The sequence below is a fragment of the Pleurodeles waltl genome, chromosome 2_2 (genome assembly GCF_031143425.1).
Source record: "Pleurodeles waltl isolate 20211129_DDA chromosome 2_2, aPleWal1.hap1.20221129, whole genome shotgun sequence".
NCBI lineage: Eukaryota > Metazoa > Chordata > Amphibia > Caudata > Salamandridae > Pleurodeles > Pleurodeles waltl.
In genome coordinates, this window is record NC_090439.1 from 729,749,454 (window position 1) to 729,768,476 (window position 19,023).

The following is a 19,023-nucleotide window of genomic DNA, read 5'->3' on the forward strand; positions in this document are numbered from 1 at the left end:
CTGGTATACCAAATAAAGAGCAAGCTTCCTACAATGATCCGTTAAAAATGTAACTGGCTTGGATCTGGCAGTTATGATTATACTTTCATGAACATTACTTTTGCATCACAGACACTGTAAATAATACACTAATATGCAAAATAGGCTTTTTGATTGTAACAGTCCCCACTTCAGAAACTGAGAATAATCTACATATGGAGTTCTCATCTCCTCTGGTGAAAGGCACTAATACATGTGAAATCAGACTTACTGTTATGTGGCATCCTTAGTCCTGGTTTCTGAGGTCCAACTGATGTAACCGAACTGTTTTCACCGGTAAGCTGCATGAGATCATTAATGATGGCTTGCTTGTCAACGGACTGCGTTGCTGCCCCTGCTGTTGTGTCTGGGAATAGCTGGGGTAGCTGACTATTCTGAAGATCGTCCAAGATCTCTTCCAAGTTGTCCAGCTCACTACCAGGCTGCAACTTGAAACACATTATTAGAAACATGTTTCACAAATCTTCAAAATTTCCAATAAGGTGTGTTTCACTAGAGTCATGACTGATTTGTTATACAGTGCAATATACCTTGGAGGATGCCAACATGCTTTTAAAGTCGGCCACAATATATTGAATGCCTCTTATTTTTTGATAATGCCTAGTTTTCCCCAGGAAACAATACCTCTAATTCCACAGAACACATTTCTTTACAATAAATATACAGTGTACATGTGATAACATTGTTACATCAAAACGTATGGAATGAAGAACAAATTGCATCTATGGTGGGAGGTAAATTATAGTCCCATAAAGGCAGAGTTTTAACAGAGCATAGCAAATGAAAGGTATTGGTCTTAAGGAAAAAAAAATTAAAAGCAATTTACACTTAACAACTACCCTAAATCCAAGTCAAAAAGACCAATATTATATCAACAGGCCTCTGATATGGAGTCAAACGGTAAAGGTTAACTGATGTGCATTGGCATTTCAATAGGGAGCCGTTAGTAAAATGTTGCAAGCAACAAAAATGAAAATCAGATTGTCACTTTCCGAATAAGACAATGAGCAGAGACATATACGTAACTTCTTAGCTAGCTGTAAAACATTAATAAATGTCACAGGACACAATTACATGATTAAACGCACAACGATTCATGACATAAGTGTATCATATAAAGTTTCAAGTGTTCAATTTATGAACATGTGCAAGATAAAGCACAGGGATAATGGCCCACAGCCAAATATTTATCATGACAGCCCAAGGCTCTACAAAACCCAAATTCCACCAATTCACAGAGGCTAACTACTTTCCCATTTGCAAGGTTTTTTCCACCGAATAGGCACACCCTGTATGCATTTTGAACATTAATCACAAATACCACCTTTTTGAAATCCTGTAAGAAAAATAAAAAGGCTGAACCAACCAAGATCCCATTCTATCCAGCAGCCTTCTCTGTTGCTGCATGATGACACCTCTCCTCCACCGTAGACTTTTTTGTGTTACCAAGCAGTTTAGTCATAGTGATAATGGTGTAGGGTATGGTGGATCCTTAGAGAGTACTTAATAAAGTTACAATACAACTAACAGAGTGAAACATTTTTTCATTAAAAGCTCACTCAAAAAGATCTATAGAAAGTAGCAAAGAGCTACTGAAGGATTATTGAAAGTAAAGAAAGGTGGTGATGCAGCAAGCGGATGGGTGGCAGGGGGACCTATTGGATAGGAAAGCAGTCTTTCCCCTGGAAGCACTATTTAAAAACGCTCAGATAACCAGAATCAAAGCACAATGGTCTCCCTATGAATGAAGGGGGCAGCAAGTGTCTGTTTAAGCTTGAGGCCGCTACAGCTAAAGCATTATACAACCGTTTTGAAGCCATACAGCACAATCAATTAATAAATCTGTTATCACTTTTATGGTCTGTGCTTTACCAGCTAAAGAGGCTCACATGATTTTGACTTCATGTAAGGGCACACTTTTCAGTATCAAACTGCTCAGAAAGATCTTACCTGATCAACTGGCTCAAAGCTAAGATCTTCCTTTTCGGTCTTTACAGATGTTACTTTTGTGCTACTGGAAGGGTCTGTCTTGCTGTCCAACCTTTCCAGCTTCGGTGTTATGTCTGCTAAAGGAACATCTTTTGTGTCATCCTTATCTAGCAGGTAACGAAGTAGTGCATTTTCTTTCTTCTTGGGGCTAACTGGCTCCTGCTTTATCGCCACATCAGAACCAGGTGCAGTGCTATTGGGCTCCTGATTCAATTCCTTACCCGTGGCCTCTGCTGTAATCTTAGCCAAGTCCACAGGAGAACTGCTGTCCTGCAAGAGTCTGTGCAAAATTTTATGCTTCTCTTTCAGAGATGTTCCGTGTGTCGAAGCAGACAAGACATTCATTGGTAAGCTTCCACTAGAGTCTTTATTAGTCATATCTCCCATGCTGCCAGATAATAAAGAAGGCTCTATCTGATCTGTTTTGGTGGTAAGCAACTGTAAGAGTTTAGTCTGCCCTTTGTTGTCCATTAGCCTGTTTTGCCCATCTGTCCTTTCACCACCAGTAGTCTGAGACAGGTTGTTTTCACTGCCATCTTTCTGCTCCCCTGAATGGCAACTGCCTTCTGCATGTCCAGCTGTATCTTCAGTTTGCTCTCCATAAAGTCCAAAACACTCCTTCGAGTCAATGCTCCCTGATTTGTTTAGCTGAGGGGGGTTCATGTTGCCAGGGGAATTTTGCAGGTTATTTATTTTTAGGTCTGGTGAAGCCAACGACTGTCCTATAGTGACTCCATGTCGATCACTTAGCGCCTGAAGTGCATTTAGAGAACTGTTGGCAAAACTATGGCTATTTCCTGTGCTGCTACATACACCCACTGGTGAATGCAGGCCTCCCGCAGGAGAATACTGACTGGGTGGGATTCGTGGACTTCCAGCAACCGCAGGACCAACTCCAGGACTCACTCGATGCCTTGGAGACAGCATAGAGTTGGGCGGCCCAGAGTTCATGACAGGGCTGCTCTGTGATGGACTATTCATTTTGTGTGCATAGCTAGTACCCTGAGGAGTTGCTGGCTGCATGTTAGACACATGGTTCATTCCTCCCGAACCTGCAAATCTGTTTGCCGGTACACCCATTTGTTCCTTTGGGTCACCCACAGAATAATTCATATTGCTACTTATGGCCATATCTTGACTGATGCTCCCACTGCACATAGTTTGATGTGCAGGGCTGCTGGACCTCATTACATTCAGTGACTTTCCCATTGCTTGTCCAGTCATATCCGAATTCAATCCACACAAATTCTGCTCCCTGCAAAACAAAACAAAAAAAAAAAAAAAAGGAGAAAAATAATTACAATGCATGGCTAGGATGTCTAACATACGAGAGATGGAGCCTGAGGAGGCAGCCTATAGCGACATGCTGGAGCACTCAATACTGGACTTCAAACGCTATGGATAGGATTGCAATTGCATTTACATAGAGCTTACTACCCCTGAAAAGTCATCGAATCGCTTTACGGCGAGTAGCACGCTACTCCAAAACCCAAAAGGATTAGTGGTGGATTAGTACTGAAAAATCTGAGTACAGTATAAGTATAGAGAGGTATGAGTAAATGTGAGCGGAAGAAATGGGAGTCAGTTGGTTTGAATAGAATAACGTAGGGGAAAAATCCATCAGTGTTAATTGCGAGATCATAGTAGTAAAATGAGGTTTGGGTAGAGTTAAGGGGAGGAAGAGGATAGAAGAGTATGTAGGAAGGGACTGGGGAGACCATAGTAGTTAAATGGGGTTTGGGATGAGTCAAAGGATAAATAAACGAGGGAGGATTTAGTAGGGTTGTTTGGGAGATCATAGTTGTAAACTGAAGTGTGGGGTGAGCTGGGAGGGGTAGAAAAGGGAAGAGTTTGGGAAGGGTTATTTTGGAGTAGTAGAATGGGTTTGGGATGAGTAAGAGTGGAGATACAGGATAGATAGAGGTATAGGATGATGGTCAGAGTAAAGTTTTCAAGAGAGTAAAATGTTTTTTTCTCTTGTACAGTAGGATTAAAGTAGTAAATATATAGATATATGATTACATAAGTAAGGGAATACATGTGAAAGGAATATAATATATTGAGATTTAAAGTTCTATCGTATAGAGACTTTCAAGAGTTACAATATTTGAAGTTCATTTACTTGTGTACTTTTAGAACTTTATTCTATCTTTCCTCAATATGTCAATAGTGAAATGCTTGCGGACAGTTAAGATAATATTACTTATTGTGATAGATAAAATAGAAAACAGACTCAAGCATCTTATCAAGCAACTTATATAGAAACTATGCAATGACCTATGAAAATGTCCAGTGTAGAATAATATATATATATATACATATATATATATATATATATATACACATAATGTATATATACACACACATACATACACCTATGCATACATATCAACTAAAATATACATTTGTTAAACAGGCCTAAAGAGTATGTATATATTATAGGATAAAATAGTTATTATACGTATTTTTACAAAGAAATACACATATCTAGATATATATACACAATCAAATTATAAAATGCTTACATACACAGGATTATGCAGTCCATTGCTGTTTAGGGTATGGTGGCTGTACAGGAATGAGGCAATTCTTGAGTAGTCTTCTGAAGATAAGATAGATATCCGTGGATCTTATATTTTGGGGTAATGAATTTCATAGTTTGGCCACTTGAACAGAGAAAGATGTACAACTTATTGACTTTTTCTTGTATGATGGTGTTTTGAATCAGGGTGCCAATCTTGAGTGGAGGTTTCTTTGTTGAATGTATTTGGTGATTTTATTTCTGATTAAAAGGCGGTCCTGTTCCATGTATTGCTTGGTGGGTGATATAAAGAAGCTTGAAGGTGGATCTTCTGGCAACCGGTAACCAATATAGGGCCCTCAAAGCAAGGGAGATGTGGGCCAGTGGCTTTACATATAGGAGTAGTCTGGCAGCCGAGTTCTGAATGTTTTGTTGTTTTTTCATAAAAATATAGGATCCATGGTAGAGGCCTGGTAGTAGCCTGCACCTTATGTGGAAATCCGAGGCGGGGGAAGATGAGTTCCAGAGTTTTCATGTTGATGAAGGTTGATCTTGCTAACTTGTCCACTTGAGCATTCATTGTTAACGTGGAGTCCATGGTAATTCCAAGGTTTCTTACTTCCTTAGATAGTTTAGGAGGTGGCCCCAGATCATCTGGCCAGGAGCAGAGTGGGTCATGCCAATCGACATGTGAGTATTTGTGTTTTGGAAGCATTCAGTTTGAGATGGCTCCATGTCATCCACTGATCAACAGCTCAGAGTCAACTGAAGATTTGTGAGTTTGCAATGTCTTTGAGGCATTCGAGTTTAAGCAGTATTTGTGTGTAATCTGCATAGTTGTAGCAAGTGAGTTGAAATTAATCTATTACTGTCAGTAATTACATCATGTAGATGTTGAAAAGCATGGCTGAGATGCTTGAGCAGCACCTGCTTTTGTGAAGTAGGGTTTAGACGAGAAAGGGGGATATGTATGACATTAGTACTGTTTTGAAGGTAGGATGTGATCCAGTCGAGAGCAGTCCCCTCTATACCGGATTCGCAGAGTCTTTGTGTTAGTGTGTCATGGTCAACTGTGTCAAAGGCAGCTGAGAGGTCCAGAAAAAAAATAGTGCAACAACTCCATTGCAGTCTATTGTGTTTTTAAGATCATCCCAGATAGCGATGAGGGCAGATTCAGTGCCTCTTCCTGGACAGGATCCAGTTTGGTAGTCTGAAAGTATAGAGTTATCTTCAATGAATTGTGAGATCTGGACAAAAGCTGCTCTATCGGTTTCCCAGGAAAGGACCACTTGTAATCAGTTTGTAGTTGTTGGGGTTATTAGGGTGCAGGTCTTTTTTCTTTAATAATGGGCATATGTAAGCCTTTTTAAGATCTTCAGGAAAGATTTCCATAGTTAAAGAATTATTGATGATTCTTCGTATTGGTGTGGCAGCACAGTGGATACAAGAATATTCTTGAATGTGTGGTGGACAAGGGTCAGAAGGGCAGCCGGAAAGCTTGCTTGCTTTGACTAGATCCATAAATTAACTTTGTGATACTTGTTTGAAAGAGTGCAGAGGCTGGGTTGGCTCATTCTTGGACGGGATTTTTGGAAACAAGATGGTGTTGGTGGTTTTCCTTTGTTTTAAATAGGAGTCCAATGTGTCTGCCTTGGTTGTGTAATGATTTGCCAGTTTGTCTGTGAAATCTTGAGTAACGGGATGAGCTCTTTCCATGCATTTAAGGTTTTCAAAATCTGTTGAGACTTATAAAATTCTTTATAGGCAGATTGTGGATTTGTATATTCTGTTAATCTTGCATAATTGAAATTTGTCTGGGATTTTGTTTGATTTGAGCCAGGTTTGTTTCAGCCTTCTGATTTGCTGTTTATCTCCTTTAGGTCTGTATTTCTCCAGAGTGCTCGTTTCCCTTTGTTCTGTTTTTCTTAGTGGTATTAGGACATCGAAAGCTTCCTATAGCCACTTGTAACGTTTTTGAACTGAATGTACAAGTTACTTACCTTCGGTAACAAAGTATCTGGTAGAGACATTCTAGTTGCAGATTCCTTACCTTAGAATTTCCCCCAGGCGTCAGACTGGATCCAGAGATTATTCTTCGAGCAATACCCTTGTGCGTCGATAGGTGGAGTCAGTCGACTCCGTGGGCGTCTTTGGCGTTGTAGTCGCCTTGATGACGTCGGGAGTAGTATATAGATGCCGCCTCAGCACAGTGACGTCAGTTTCTTTTAACGACTTTTCACACCAAGGCGCAAAGCCACTAAGAACACTGAGATTGGCGCGCCAGAGCTAAGGACCTGATGGGGGGAATCCCAGTCCCTAGAAATCAGTTCGCAAGAAGGGAAGATGGGTGGGTCGGTAAGGAATCTGCAAGTAGAATATGTCTCTACCAGATTTTTTGTTACCGAAGGTAAGTAACTTGAACATCTGATAGGGACTTCAAGTTGCAGATTCTTTACCTTAGAATAGATACCCAAGCAATACCATCCTTAGTGGTGGGCTGCGAACCAAGATCATACTAGGGAGTCCTGCAGGATCGAATGAACAAAGTAGCCGTCCTGACAGACCTAACTGTCCAGGCAGTGTTTAGCAAACATGTGCAGGGACGCCCACGTAGCTGCCTGGCAGATATCCAGGACAGGAACTCCGTGTGCTAACAGGTGGAATGAGCACACAAGCCCTCAGGGGGTTGCTTCTTGGCCAAAGCGTAGCACATCTTGATGCAAAGAAGTACCCATCGAGAGATGGTACATTTTTGCACCGCCTTCCCTTTCTTTACACCCACATACCCGACAAAGTTGATCGTTCACCCAGAAATGTTTAGTACAAGTAAGATAGAACTCCAATGCTCTTTTTGGGTCCAGACACTGGAGTCTCTCCTCCTCCTGGGAAGGATGTGGGGGGGTGCATAGAAAGAAGGCAGGGTGATGGACTGGCGTAACCAACTTCAGAAGGAAGGAAGCCTTAGTGTGTAGCACCACTGTCAGGGTGCACAGACAAGTATGGAGGTTTGGACGAAAGGACTTGAAGCTCACTCGCCCTGCGAGAAGAGGTGATGACAACAAAGACAGTTTTGAAGGTGAGGAGCCGTAAGGGACAATTGTGCATCGGTTCAAAGGAGGTACACATGAAATAAGTAGGGACAAGATTGAGGTCCCACCGAGGCATGATAAATGGAGTGGGAGGAAATAAATGGGTGCGACCTTTTAGGAATCTACTCACAATAAGAGATTTAAAGAGTGAGGGCTTATCAGGTAACCTAAGAAAGGCTGAAAAGGCAGATAAATAACTTTTAAGGGTGCCCAAAACCGAGCCCTGGTGGGCCAAATAAAGAATGAACAAAAGAACCTCGGATAGAGGGGCAGAGAGGGGAATCAACAGATTTGCTGGTGCACCATGCCACAAATTTATGCCAACGACATACTGTTTTGGTGGAGGGGCGCCTGGCTGCCAAGATGTCACAGACTTCGGGTGGAAGAACAAAGTTGTCAGCTGTCACCGCTCAATCTCCACGCATGAAGGCAGAGATTAGACAGGTTCATGTGGAGAACCGTCCCCTGCTGCTTCGACAGAAGATCCACCTGATGAGGCAGTCTGAGTGGAGGATCGATGGTCATACTCAAAAGCTCTGAATACCATAATCTCTGTGCCCAGTCCGGAGCCACCAAGATGGCCTGGGCCCGGTCGTTCCTGATCTTCTTGAGAACTCTGGGCAGAAGTGGTATAGGTGGAAAGGCGTAAAGGAGGCCAGAGTTCCACTCGAGACTAAAAGCGTCTCCGAGCGAGTGTCGCCTTGGAAACTGACATTGCGCGTTCTCTGCGGAGGCAAGCAGATCTAGGCTCTCCACAGCTGAAAGAGACCTTGCGCCACCTCCAGATGGAGCTGCCATTTGTGATCGGCTATGCATCGACAGCTGAGTTCGTCCGCTCTGGTGTTGAGAGAATCCGCCAGATGTTGAACCACCAGGGTAATGCCCTGATGTTCCAGCCATGTGCACGAGGTTCACAGTAGTCTAAAGGGGGGAGATGACTTTCTGGGGCCAGTCCGCCTTCAAAAGCCAGTCGTCGAGGTAGGGGAAGACTGAGAACCTTAACCTGTGCTGATGAGCTGCAATCACCGCCATCACTTTCATGAACACCGAGGGGCACTGGTAAGGCTGAAGGGGAGCACAGTAAACTGATAGTGCTTGTGACCTACCACGAATTGTAGGTAACGTCTGTGGGCAGGCAGGTTGGGTATGTGAAAATAAGTGTCCTGCAAGTCCAATGCTACCATCCAGTCTCCTGGGTCTAAGGCAGACAGAACCTGAGCCAGAGTGAGCATTTTGAATTTCTCCTTCTTAGGAAGTAGTTGAGCTCTTGAAGGTCTAGGATAGGACGTAAGCCCTTGTCCTTTTTCGGCACCAGAAAGTAGCGGGAATAACAACCACAACCTACTTCTGGCACAGGGACCTTCTCTGTAGCTCCCTTGGCCAAGAGAGCCTCAACTTCCTGGCACAGAAGTGCCAAATGATCCTCTGGGAGTTGGCTGAGTGACGGAGGCATGGCTGGTGGGGCAGATTCGAAAGGGAGGGAGTAGCCCTTTCGAACGATCTGCAAAACCGACCTGTCCGTAGTGATGGATTCCCAGTGGGGCAGGTGATGGCGAATCCTGCCGCCAACTGGATGGGAGTGAGGGGACGAACTAGGAAGGTTTGGAGGCTGCAGCAGAGGTGGACTGGGCAGATCTCTGGTTCCCTGTCCCATGTCCACGTGAGATTCGACGTCCCCGGTCACGCAGCGGCTGAACAGCATGGGTGGCATGATGGGTGGGTGGGGTACTCAACAGGGAGCCCCTTCCGTAGCCACAAAAGGGGCAAGTACTGGACTGCGGGGGGCGAGGGGAAGAGGAAAAACCAAGGAACTGAGCCATAGTCGGGAATCCTTCAATCTCTCCAAGGCTGAGTCCGCTTGGTCTCCAAAGAGACGGGAGCCATCAAAGGGCATGTCCATGAGAGACTGTTGAACATCCCCAGAAAAACCAGAAGTACACAACCAGACATGGCATCTCAAGGCCACTGTTGTAGCAACCGATCTGCCCAGAGAGTCGGTCTTGTCCAGCCCACATCGGATTGGGAACTTCGCCACATCTCTCCCATTGTAACAGCTATGGAGACAATAGCACGTGCCTCCACTGGTATCAGCGGCAGGACTTGCGCAACCGTATCCCAAAGAGTGGGCATAGCAGCCCAATAGGCATGCGGTGTTCATGAACCACAGAGCGAGACTGGAGGAAGAAAACAATTTCTTCCCAAATTGTTCCAGCCTTTTTGATTCCCTATCCAGGGGTGCGGAAGGGAATGCGCCTGAAGAAGAGAAAGCCTAGATGACAAGACTCAGGCATGGGGTGTTGGACAGGAATTTAGAGTTGTTCGGAGCAGGCAGATAGTGGCGTGTGATAGTCCTATTCACAGGAGCCCCTGTGTTGGGTTTGGACCAAGTACCCAAAAATACATTGGTGAGGGCTTCATTGAAAGATAAAAGGGGCTCAGATGTGGAAGCCCCTGGCTGAAGCACCTCCGTCAGGAGGTTGGACCCAACCTCTACAGTAAATAGCTCAAGACCAAGGACCTCGGCTGCCCTACTGACCACCATACCATACCATAAGCCGCTCCCTCTGCCGTAGCCACGGTAGGAGGAGACAGCATGCCAGCGTCTTGAGAAGTGTCCAGTCCACTAGTATCGCCCAATTCTTGAGCCCAGTCCAAAGATGGGTCCTCCTGGTATTCACAAGGGTCCAGGGACCCCTCCAATCCCTCACCAAATTCGTACCCCCAGGAAAAAGTGTCCAAATCTGACCTGGGGTGAATAGGCCCCATCGAAGACAAAGGCAGCGTTGGCCGAAGCCGCTCTGACTCCGAGGCGTCGGGGATAAGGATTGGGTCGACGTCTATAGTGGTCACTACCAGCATCGGGGGCATCGTCAACCGACCCGGGGAAGGTCTCAGTGGTGCGACTGGCGCCGGTGAGGATCCACGAGCGGATCGGGAGGGGACCTCAGTGGCCTAAGCAGAAATCAAAGGCCCCTCAACTGAACCCCCTGGGCCTGAAAGCGCTGTATTGGGTCTGTCTGCCCAAAGATGAGGCTCATGGCCTCACAGAATTCCTTAAGTTGGGCAGGGGTCGCTCCAGCTCACGGAAACTCAAGGAAGCATGGAGCAGATCCAGAAGCAGGCTCCAAAGAAGGAGGCCTTGAGGGTCGACACTCCTCTCGCGTCGTGTCAGTCGAACGACGGGGCGAAGTCAAAGTGCGATGAGACTGCTTCGACGGCGAATTCTTACCTGCACCCAAAGATTTTGAGGAAGACGAATGGTGATGGCTCCGCGAAACGTCTCAAGACCTTCCTCTCGAGCGAGACCAGGAACTACGCGGAGTCAAGCTACGGACTGCCATGAGCTTGAGGGACCACTCCCTTAAGGCCTTTGGGTGCATGGCCCAGCACTCGGAGCATGACTGCAGGTCGTGGTCGCATTCAAGACACCACAGACAAACCGGATGCGGTAATTTTCTGAAACTGTAATAAAAGGGGGAAAATGTTACCCTATAACAATCTAGTCGTAGGGCTGCAGATTCACATGCTTTGAACAATCTTGCATGTAGTATTGGGTGCAGACATTTGCAAGTTTTTTTTCCTCTGAAAAAGATTAGAGTCAAAAGACACCTTGCAAATCCTCCCTTAGCCTGCAAAGCACCAGGACGTCAAACACTGCAACAAGGCCTGTTTAAATCTCTACTATTATCATGTGTATGCCTGCAGAACCTTTCATCTCTTCCAGTAGAAAGTGTGACATTTTGGACGTACGCAAAAGTGTTGCCATCAAGTCTGCTTCCTATCTAATCTGACATTTTCACTGTTTAGGATATGGTTACTGTCATAATATAGAAACACATTTATCGTTCTACTTATTTTGTGTTTTTGGGGCTTTAGTGTTGTCAAATAAACATGAGAAAATTGGCGATTGAATACTATAAAAACTCAGGTGCATGACCATTACCTGGAGGTGGCTTCATGACCGAACTATTAAACCAGAGGTCATGCTGGTTTGCAGCAACAAAGCAGCCTCACTCTGGGTTGCTCCAGGGGTCCAAGAGCAGTGCAGAAAAGTGGCCTAGAGCAGTGCAGAAAAGTGGCCTTGAGCAGTCCTGGGCAAGGGCTGGGATACAAAAAATAGCTTAACATCTATTTATTATTTAGAAAAGGTATGCTGTGTGATCCATCTCAAGAAACTCGATTTATGGGCTTTTTGCTTCTGCAAAATTTTAGCACAGTGCTTAGAAGCAGCGATAGGGTGTTATGCTGCTACGAACGTGTTAACCATGTTAGGAATGTTAATCTTGTTTTCGTTGGCCATGTCCTATACTGCTGTATTTAGTTTCTCATTCTGTGGGGTTACTGTTCATATTTTATGCACTAGATTTGGGTTTTAGAAGAAGTTATTTACCTTTGGTAACGCTCTTGCTGGTAGAGAGCATCTAAGTGCAGATTCCTCACCTTCTGAATATTATCCCTGCATCAGGCGGGATCCTGTTAGGAACATTTTCAGCAGTAGCTCTGTGTGCCTTGCGGATCCACACTGACACTGTCCTGCTCCAAAAACAATTGGTGGCCCTATATAGGCTCAAATCACATGTGTTGATGTCATTTGCTTTAAAGTTTGTCCACGCCCCAAGATGCAGAGCTCCAACAGCAAATTGGTATACAATGTGCAGATTCCTAGACTTGAGATATTATTAATGGATAGCGTCCAATCAGAGAAAGGGGACGATAGGAGGGTTGGTGAGGAATTTGCAGCTACAGCCTCTACCATAAAGAGCGGTACCGAAGGTAAGTAACTTCTTTTTCTGGTAGAAACTTCTAGCTGTAGATTCCTCACTTTCTGAATAGATACCAAAGCAGTACCTATTTGGAAGCAGGTCTGTGAAGGGACTCAAATTCTTAAGTCCTGCAGGACGGAGTGGGCAAAATTACCCTCTGGGTGAACCAGACTAGCCAGACGATGCTTCATGAAAGTATGGCGGGATGCCCATGTAGCCGCCTGGCAGATGTTTAGGACAGGGACTTTGAAACCTAACCCAGTGGTAGCAGCTTTGGCCATGGCAGAAAAAGCATGCAGTCGTCTAGAAGTTGCTTTTAAGCCAATGCATAGCAGGGTATTATGCAAAGAGAAAAACCACCAGGAAATGGTTCTCTTCTGCACAGCTTTGTCTTTTTTCACGCCAGAAAACACCCCAAAGAGGAGATCATCCAGCCAGTAGTGTTTGGTATGATCATGAAAAAGCTCAGCAATCCCTTGGGGTCCAAGCAATGAAGCCTACCCTTCTCAGAGCTGTAAGGTGGAGCACACAATACCAGCCGAGTGATGGTTTGGCCGCATGGAAGTGTCACAATCGTCGGCAGGAAAGATGCCTGTGTCTGCAGAACCAGTTTGCTTGGGAAGAAGTAGTGTATGGAGGATTGACAGAGCCTTGAGCCCAAGTACGGCATGCCGAAGTGAAGGCAACGATAAACACTCTTGTAGAGGACAACAGTAAAGCATCTTGAAAGGTCCCATTAGGGCATGACAAAAGAAGAAGGAAAAAAATGTGTAACACCACTTTTAAAGAAAAACACATTATAACTGGTTATTTTAACAAAAGGAGCTGATCAGGCAACCAAAAGGCCAAGAGGAGTGAAAAATAACCCTTAATGTTGCCAAGAGCAAAGTCTTGCTGGGGAACAGACAGAGCAACTAAAATATCAGAAAGTTTGGCCTGAGGTGTCAACCTGGAGAGAGCTGCACCAAACCACAAGCTTGTCCAACAACTGGCATATACAATTTTTTATCAAGTGACACCTGGCTGCCAAGATGAAAACCACCACCGGGATTAGATCGAAGGTTTTCAGCTGTCGCCAATCAATCGTCAAGCATGAAGGTAGAAATTGCGAGGTCATGGGCTTAGAACCCTGTTCTGTTGCTGCAACAGCACATCCTCTTGGAGGGGCAGCCTGATCAGAGGACATGTGTTCAAAGCTCGGGAGTTCTGAATACCATACTCGCCGTGCCCAATCAAGAAACACTAGGATGAGTAGGGCTGAAACCAGTCTGATCTTCACAATTAAGAGCAGGAGTGAAATAGGCGGAAAGGCATAAAGGAGTCATTAATTCCACAAGAGGAGCAACAAGATAGCGAGAGATGCTTTGGACAATCCAATCTGCAGAAGTGCTGACACAATGCATTCTCAGCAGTACTGAACAGGTCAAGCCAAGATTCTCTCCATGAGCGGAAGAAACCTCACCACCTCCAGGTGTACCTGCCAATTGTGATTCACTATGCGACTGTGGCTGAGCTCGTCCTCATAGGCATTAAACAATCCTCCCAGGTGGTTCATCACTAAGATAAATGCTTGTTGGCTTAGCCATTTCCAGAGGCGCAAGACCTTCAGGCACAGGGTCCATGAACTCACCCCACCTGATTTGTTGAAGTACCACATGGAAGTAGTGTTGTCTGAGAGCACCTGTACCAGCCTTCTTTTGATGGACTGAAGAAAAGCTTTCAGCGGGAAGCAGATAGCCCTCTGCTCCAGAAGACTGATGTGGAACTGGGACACCACTTGAAACCAGCAGCCTCGAATCTCCACCTCTTCCAGTTGGCTGCCCCAATCCAGAAGCAGTGCATGGGTCACCACTGACAGTTCTGGGAGGGCAAGGGAGAGAGGCCTGCCACTAACCCATTTGCGATTTAACTACCCACCACAGCAGATTTTTTGCAGTCTCTTCCGAAATGTGAAAGTTGTCAGAAAGTTCCCCTAGATGTTGTTCCACTAAGAATTCAGATCATACTTCAGAGCCTATATATGCCGCATAGCGTGCTCAGCCACAAGGATGTAGGAGGCCATCTGTCCTAGCAGCCTCAGAGTCAACATCAGTGAAATCCAGGACCGAGGGATCATAGTCAATGTCCTGGATTTTCTTTTCCAGGAAAAGGCACAAAACTGAACCATGTACAGATCGGCTCCGATGAAGGAGAGCATCTGGAATGGAGTAAAGTATGACTTGGGCACATTGATAATGAACCCTCAAGAAGACAGGTGAGTCGCTGTAGTCTGGAGGTGGCTGACTGTGCTGCTGCCATCGCTTTCATCAACACCCGAAGGGCGCTGGTGATGCTTAAGGAAGCACAGAGAATTGGAAATGCTCCTCTCCCACCACAAACCACAGGTAGCACCAATGGGCCGACAGGAGGAGTATGTGTTAAATAGGCATCATGCAAAGCCAACGCCACCATCCAATCTCAGGGTAGAGGGCAGACAAGACCTCGCCAGGGTGAGAATCTTGAACATTTCCTTCCACAGTTAGGTATTTAGAGAGCACAGATCGAGACTAGGCTAAAGACCTTCGTCCATCTTGGGCGCCCGTTAGTAGCGGGATTAACAACCATAACCCTACTTCTGGCACCAGCACCCACTCAAGAACCCTTTTTGGCCAAAAAAGCTTGCGGTTACTGCTGCAAAACGGAGATGGTCCTCCGTCAGAGGTTGAGAGGACAGTGGAAGTTATGGCGGGGCCAAAAAAAGAAGAGTAAGGTGTAGCCCTTGCAAACAATTTGTAGGACCCACCTGTCCAATGTGATGGCTTGCCAACCCACATATAATCAGTGGATTCGGTCTCCCAGCGGGTTGGTATGACCATGTAGGGGCATAACAAAGAGCTTTGGCGGGTAGGTCGGACTAGGAATGGGGTAAAGGTGGAGCAGGCAGTTAGGCGGGCTGAGTGGCTTACTGACCTTGGCCACAGGGGCCGGGGCGACCCCCTCTGCCTCTCCTGTGAAACTGCTGGGCCTGGACATACTAGCGGTAAGGGACACCTCTGCCTAAGCCATAAAAGGACCATTGGAACGGATGCAGTTGGCAAAGTGGGCCTAGAGTGACAGCTGTGGACCTACTGCATTTTTAAACGTTTGACGATGGAATGAGTCATGTTCCTGAAGAGGTGAGTCCAATTAAAGGCATGTCCATCAAGGAGCACTGGACATCGACACAGAACCCAGTTAATCACAGCAGATGGCAAAGGTGGTGCCAACTGCACACCCGGTGCCCAAGCCACAAAGAGTCATGAACTTGGCAGCATCACAACCATCGTTAATCCACTGACAGTACAGGGTGAAGGCTTTTGGCACACCAGTAAGGATTTGTGCCACTAAATCACAAAAATAACAGACGATGGACAGAATGCTTAACAATGCAAACATTCACCCCCAGTCACAAAGGTCTTGGTTTAATCCACTGTTTTTGTCCACCACGCCAACCCAGTTTGGAACCAGCCATATGCAAATCAGTTTTAACCCTGATCCCCATGGGAACAGTCCAGCCCAAACTGCCAGGCCAGGTCCTCCCTGGACCAGAAACAAGCATCCTGTGACTGGTTTCGGGGTATCACCCCATATCAGCCAGGCTAGCTTGAATTCATTGGGATAATGAGCATGGGATCCACGTCTGGGCATATCCTTCCCATTTAGGGCGACAAAAGCAAAAAGAACAGATGATGGACGGAATGCTTAACAATGCAAACATTCACCCCAGTCACAAAGATCTGGGTTTAATCCATGCCCACCACGCCATCCCAGTTGGAACCCAGCCATATGTAAATGTCTTGTCCCTGATCCCCATGGGATCATTCCAGCCCAAACTGCCAAGCCAGGGCCGTATCAATAATTACTGAATCTCAAAGGGCATGACTATAAGATCCCAACAAACAAAGCGTAAATAGAATGCAAGGCCAAGCTAGTGGATAAAAAGAGGTGCTTATCAAATGTCTCATTTCAATTCCCTATCGGGGGACTGGTAGGAAAAGTGTTCGAACTGGAATGATCAAAGGAAGCCTGCTCTACAAGTGTTTCCAGAGAAGCGTTCTGGGACACCAAAGCCAGGTCACCTGGAGCAGGACGGTGGCACCTGGTTATTTTTCTATTAACTGGCAGGCCACAACCAGGCTTGGGACCTTCTCACCTCAACCTCCCCAGAGATCACCTTCCTCACCGAAACCTGGATGAACCCCCTCCTCGAAACCCGATATCGCCATAGCCATCCTGGAAGGCTTCAAGATTACCTGCAGAGATGCACCAACAAACCAGGGGGAGGAGTCGCCACAGTCCATAGGAGCACCATTAGGATCTCAACCAACACCCATGACACCATTGATACCGCTGAACACTTGCACTTCCAGATCTACGTCAACGGCAACACCACCGTGAGAGGAACCCTTGTCTACAGACCCCTAAGCCCCCGTCCACAGTTCTGCTATGCCATCGCAGACACAATCAGGGCCCACGCCCTCGCCTCTACGAACTACATGCTCCTCGGCGACCTGAATTTTCACCTAGAGAACACCAACAACAGCAACTCCTCAGCCTTCATAGACAAACTCGCCAAACTCGGTCTCAAACAACTCGTCACAACGCCCACCCACTCAGCTGGCCACACACTCGACCCCATCTTCTCTGCCAGCAGCCACATCACCTTCTCCCATACCACCGAACTCCACTGGACCGACCACCGCTGTGTCCACTTCTCCTTCCAGAAACCCACCGCTCACCACCACCCGCAACGGATCCCGCACCGCAGCTGGAAAAAGATCTTGAAGGGCCAGCTGATCTCCACCCTCGCTCACGTCCCGCCACCCAACACTGCCGCCATCAACCTCAAACATTGACTAGACAACTGCACCAACACCCTCGCTCCACTCAGGAAACCACCCAACACCTGCACCAGCAAGAAAGCACCCTGGTTCACAGCCGGCCTTCAGGCCTCTAAGCAGGAGTGCTGGAAAAAATCAAAAAAATGTTGGCGCCACAAACAAACGGAGAGCAACCACGCCGCCCTCAAGACAGCCATCCGCAAGCATCACAAGCTCATCCGGATCACCAAAAGATCATTATACGAAGAGCGAATCGACAACGGGCACGACAGCAAAGAGCTCTTCAGCATCAAAGAACTCGCCAACCCCAAGTCTTGCTCCATCGACCCCACCCCCTTGTAAGACTTCTACGACTCTCTTGCCACCTTTTTTCACCGCAAGATCACAGACATCCACAGCAGCTTCACCTCCCCAATCCCCACGACCAACACCAGACCCAACCCCAACGTATCCAACCCCACCAACCTCCTGAGCGCCTGGACCCACACTAACGACGAGGACACCACCAAGACCATGAGCACCATCCACTCTGGATCACCCACCGACCCCTGCCCTCACTATGTCTTCAACAAAGCCAGCCAAATCATCGCCCCCCCCCCAAACACCGTACTATCATCAACAGTTCCTTCGAGACCGCCACCTTCCCGGAGAGCTGGAACCACGCCAAAGTCAACGCCCTGCTCAAAAAACCCAAGGCAGACCCTGAAGACCTAATAAATTACTGGCCTATCTCCCTCTTCCCAGTGAAGGTCATCAAGAAGACAGTCAACAGCCAACTATCCCGCTTCTTAGATGACAGTCTGCTCAACATCTCCCAATCCGGCTTCCGCAAGAACCACCATAGCACCAAGACAGTTCTCATAGCAGCTACCGATGACATCAGGATCATTCCCTCCAAAGGTGAAAATATGGCCCTCATCCTCCTAGACCTCTCGGCAGCCTTCGATACCGTCTGTCACCACACACGCCTCTACGATGCCGGAATCCGCCACAAGGCCCTGGACTGGCTCACATCCTTCCTCTCCGGCAGAACTCAGCGAGCCCGCCTCCCTCTGTTCCTGTCGAAAGCCACCAAGACCATCTGCGGAGTCCCCCAAGGACCCTCTCTCTGCCCTACCCTTTTTAACATCTACATGGTGCCACTTACAAACATTGTCCGATCCCACTGCCTCAACATAGTCTCCTACACGGACGACAACCAACTGATCCTCTCACTCACCAAGGACCCCACCACTGCCAAGACCAACCTCCACAACTGAATCAATGCCATCTCCAACTGGATGGAGATAAGCCGCCTCAAACTGAACTCAGATAAGACGGAGATCCTCATCCTCAGCTCCAACCGATCAGCAAAGGACGACTCCTGGTGGCCTGCCACACTAGGAGCCGCTCCAACTCCCACCACCCATGCGCACAACCTCGGCTTCATACTGGAATCTTCGCTCACCATGACCAAGCAAGCCAACGCCATCTCATCCTCATGTTTCAACACCCTGTGCATGCTTCGCAAGACCTTCAGATGGATTCCCATCGAAACCAGAAGAACGGTCACCCACGCCCTTGTCAGCAGCAGACTGGACTACGGCAACGCACTCTACGCTGGAACAAAGGCCAAGCTCCAGAGGAAACTTCAGCGCATTCAGAACGCCGCCGCACGCCTCATCCTTAACCTCCCTCACCATGAACACATCTCAGCCCACCTCAGAGACCTTCACTGGCTACCCGTCAGCAAGAGGATCATCTTCAAACTCCTGATCCACGCT

General features: G+C 46.7%; 1 protein-coding gene across 14 annotated transcripts in view; it reads right to left on the reverse strand.

Moving 5' to 3' along the window:
* The window catches only part of NCOA2 (nuclear receptor coactivator 2), a 1,057,595-nt gene that overhangs the window by 323,882 nt on the left and 714,690 nt on the right, over window positions 1–19,023 (reverse strand). For all 14 annotated transcript variants that reach the window (XM_069220319.1, XM_069220317.1, XM_069220318.1 and 11 more), the window contains 2 exons: window positions 1,990–3,283; window positions 251–467 (listed from right to left, as the gene is read on the reverse strand). In XM_069220319.1, coding sequence (XP_069076420.1) covers window positions 251–467; window positions 1,990–3,283 — 1,511 coding nt within the window. The remainder of the gene's footprint in view (window positions 1–250; window positions 468–1,989; window positions 3,284–19,023) is intronic.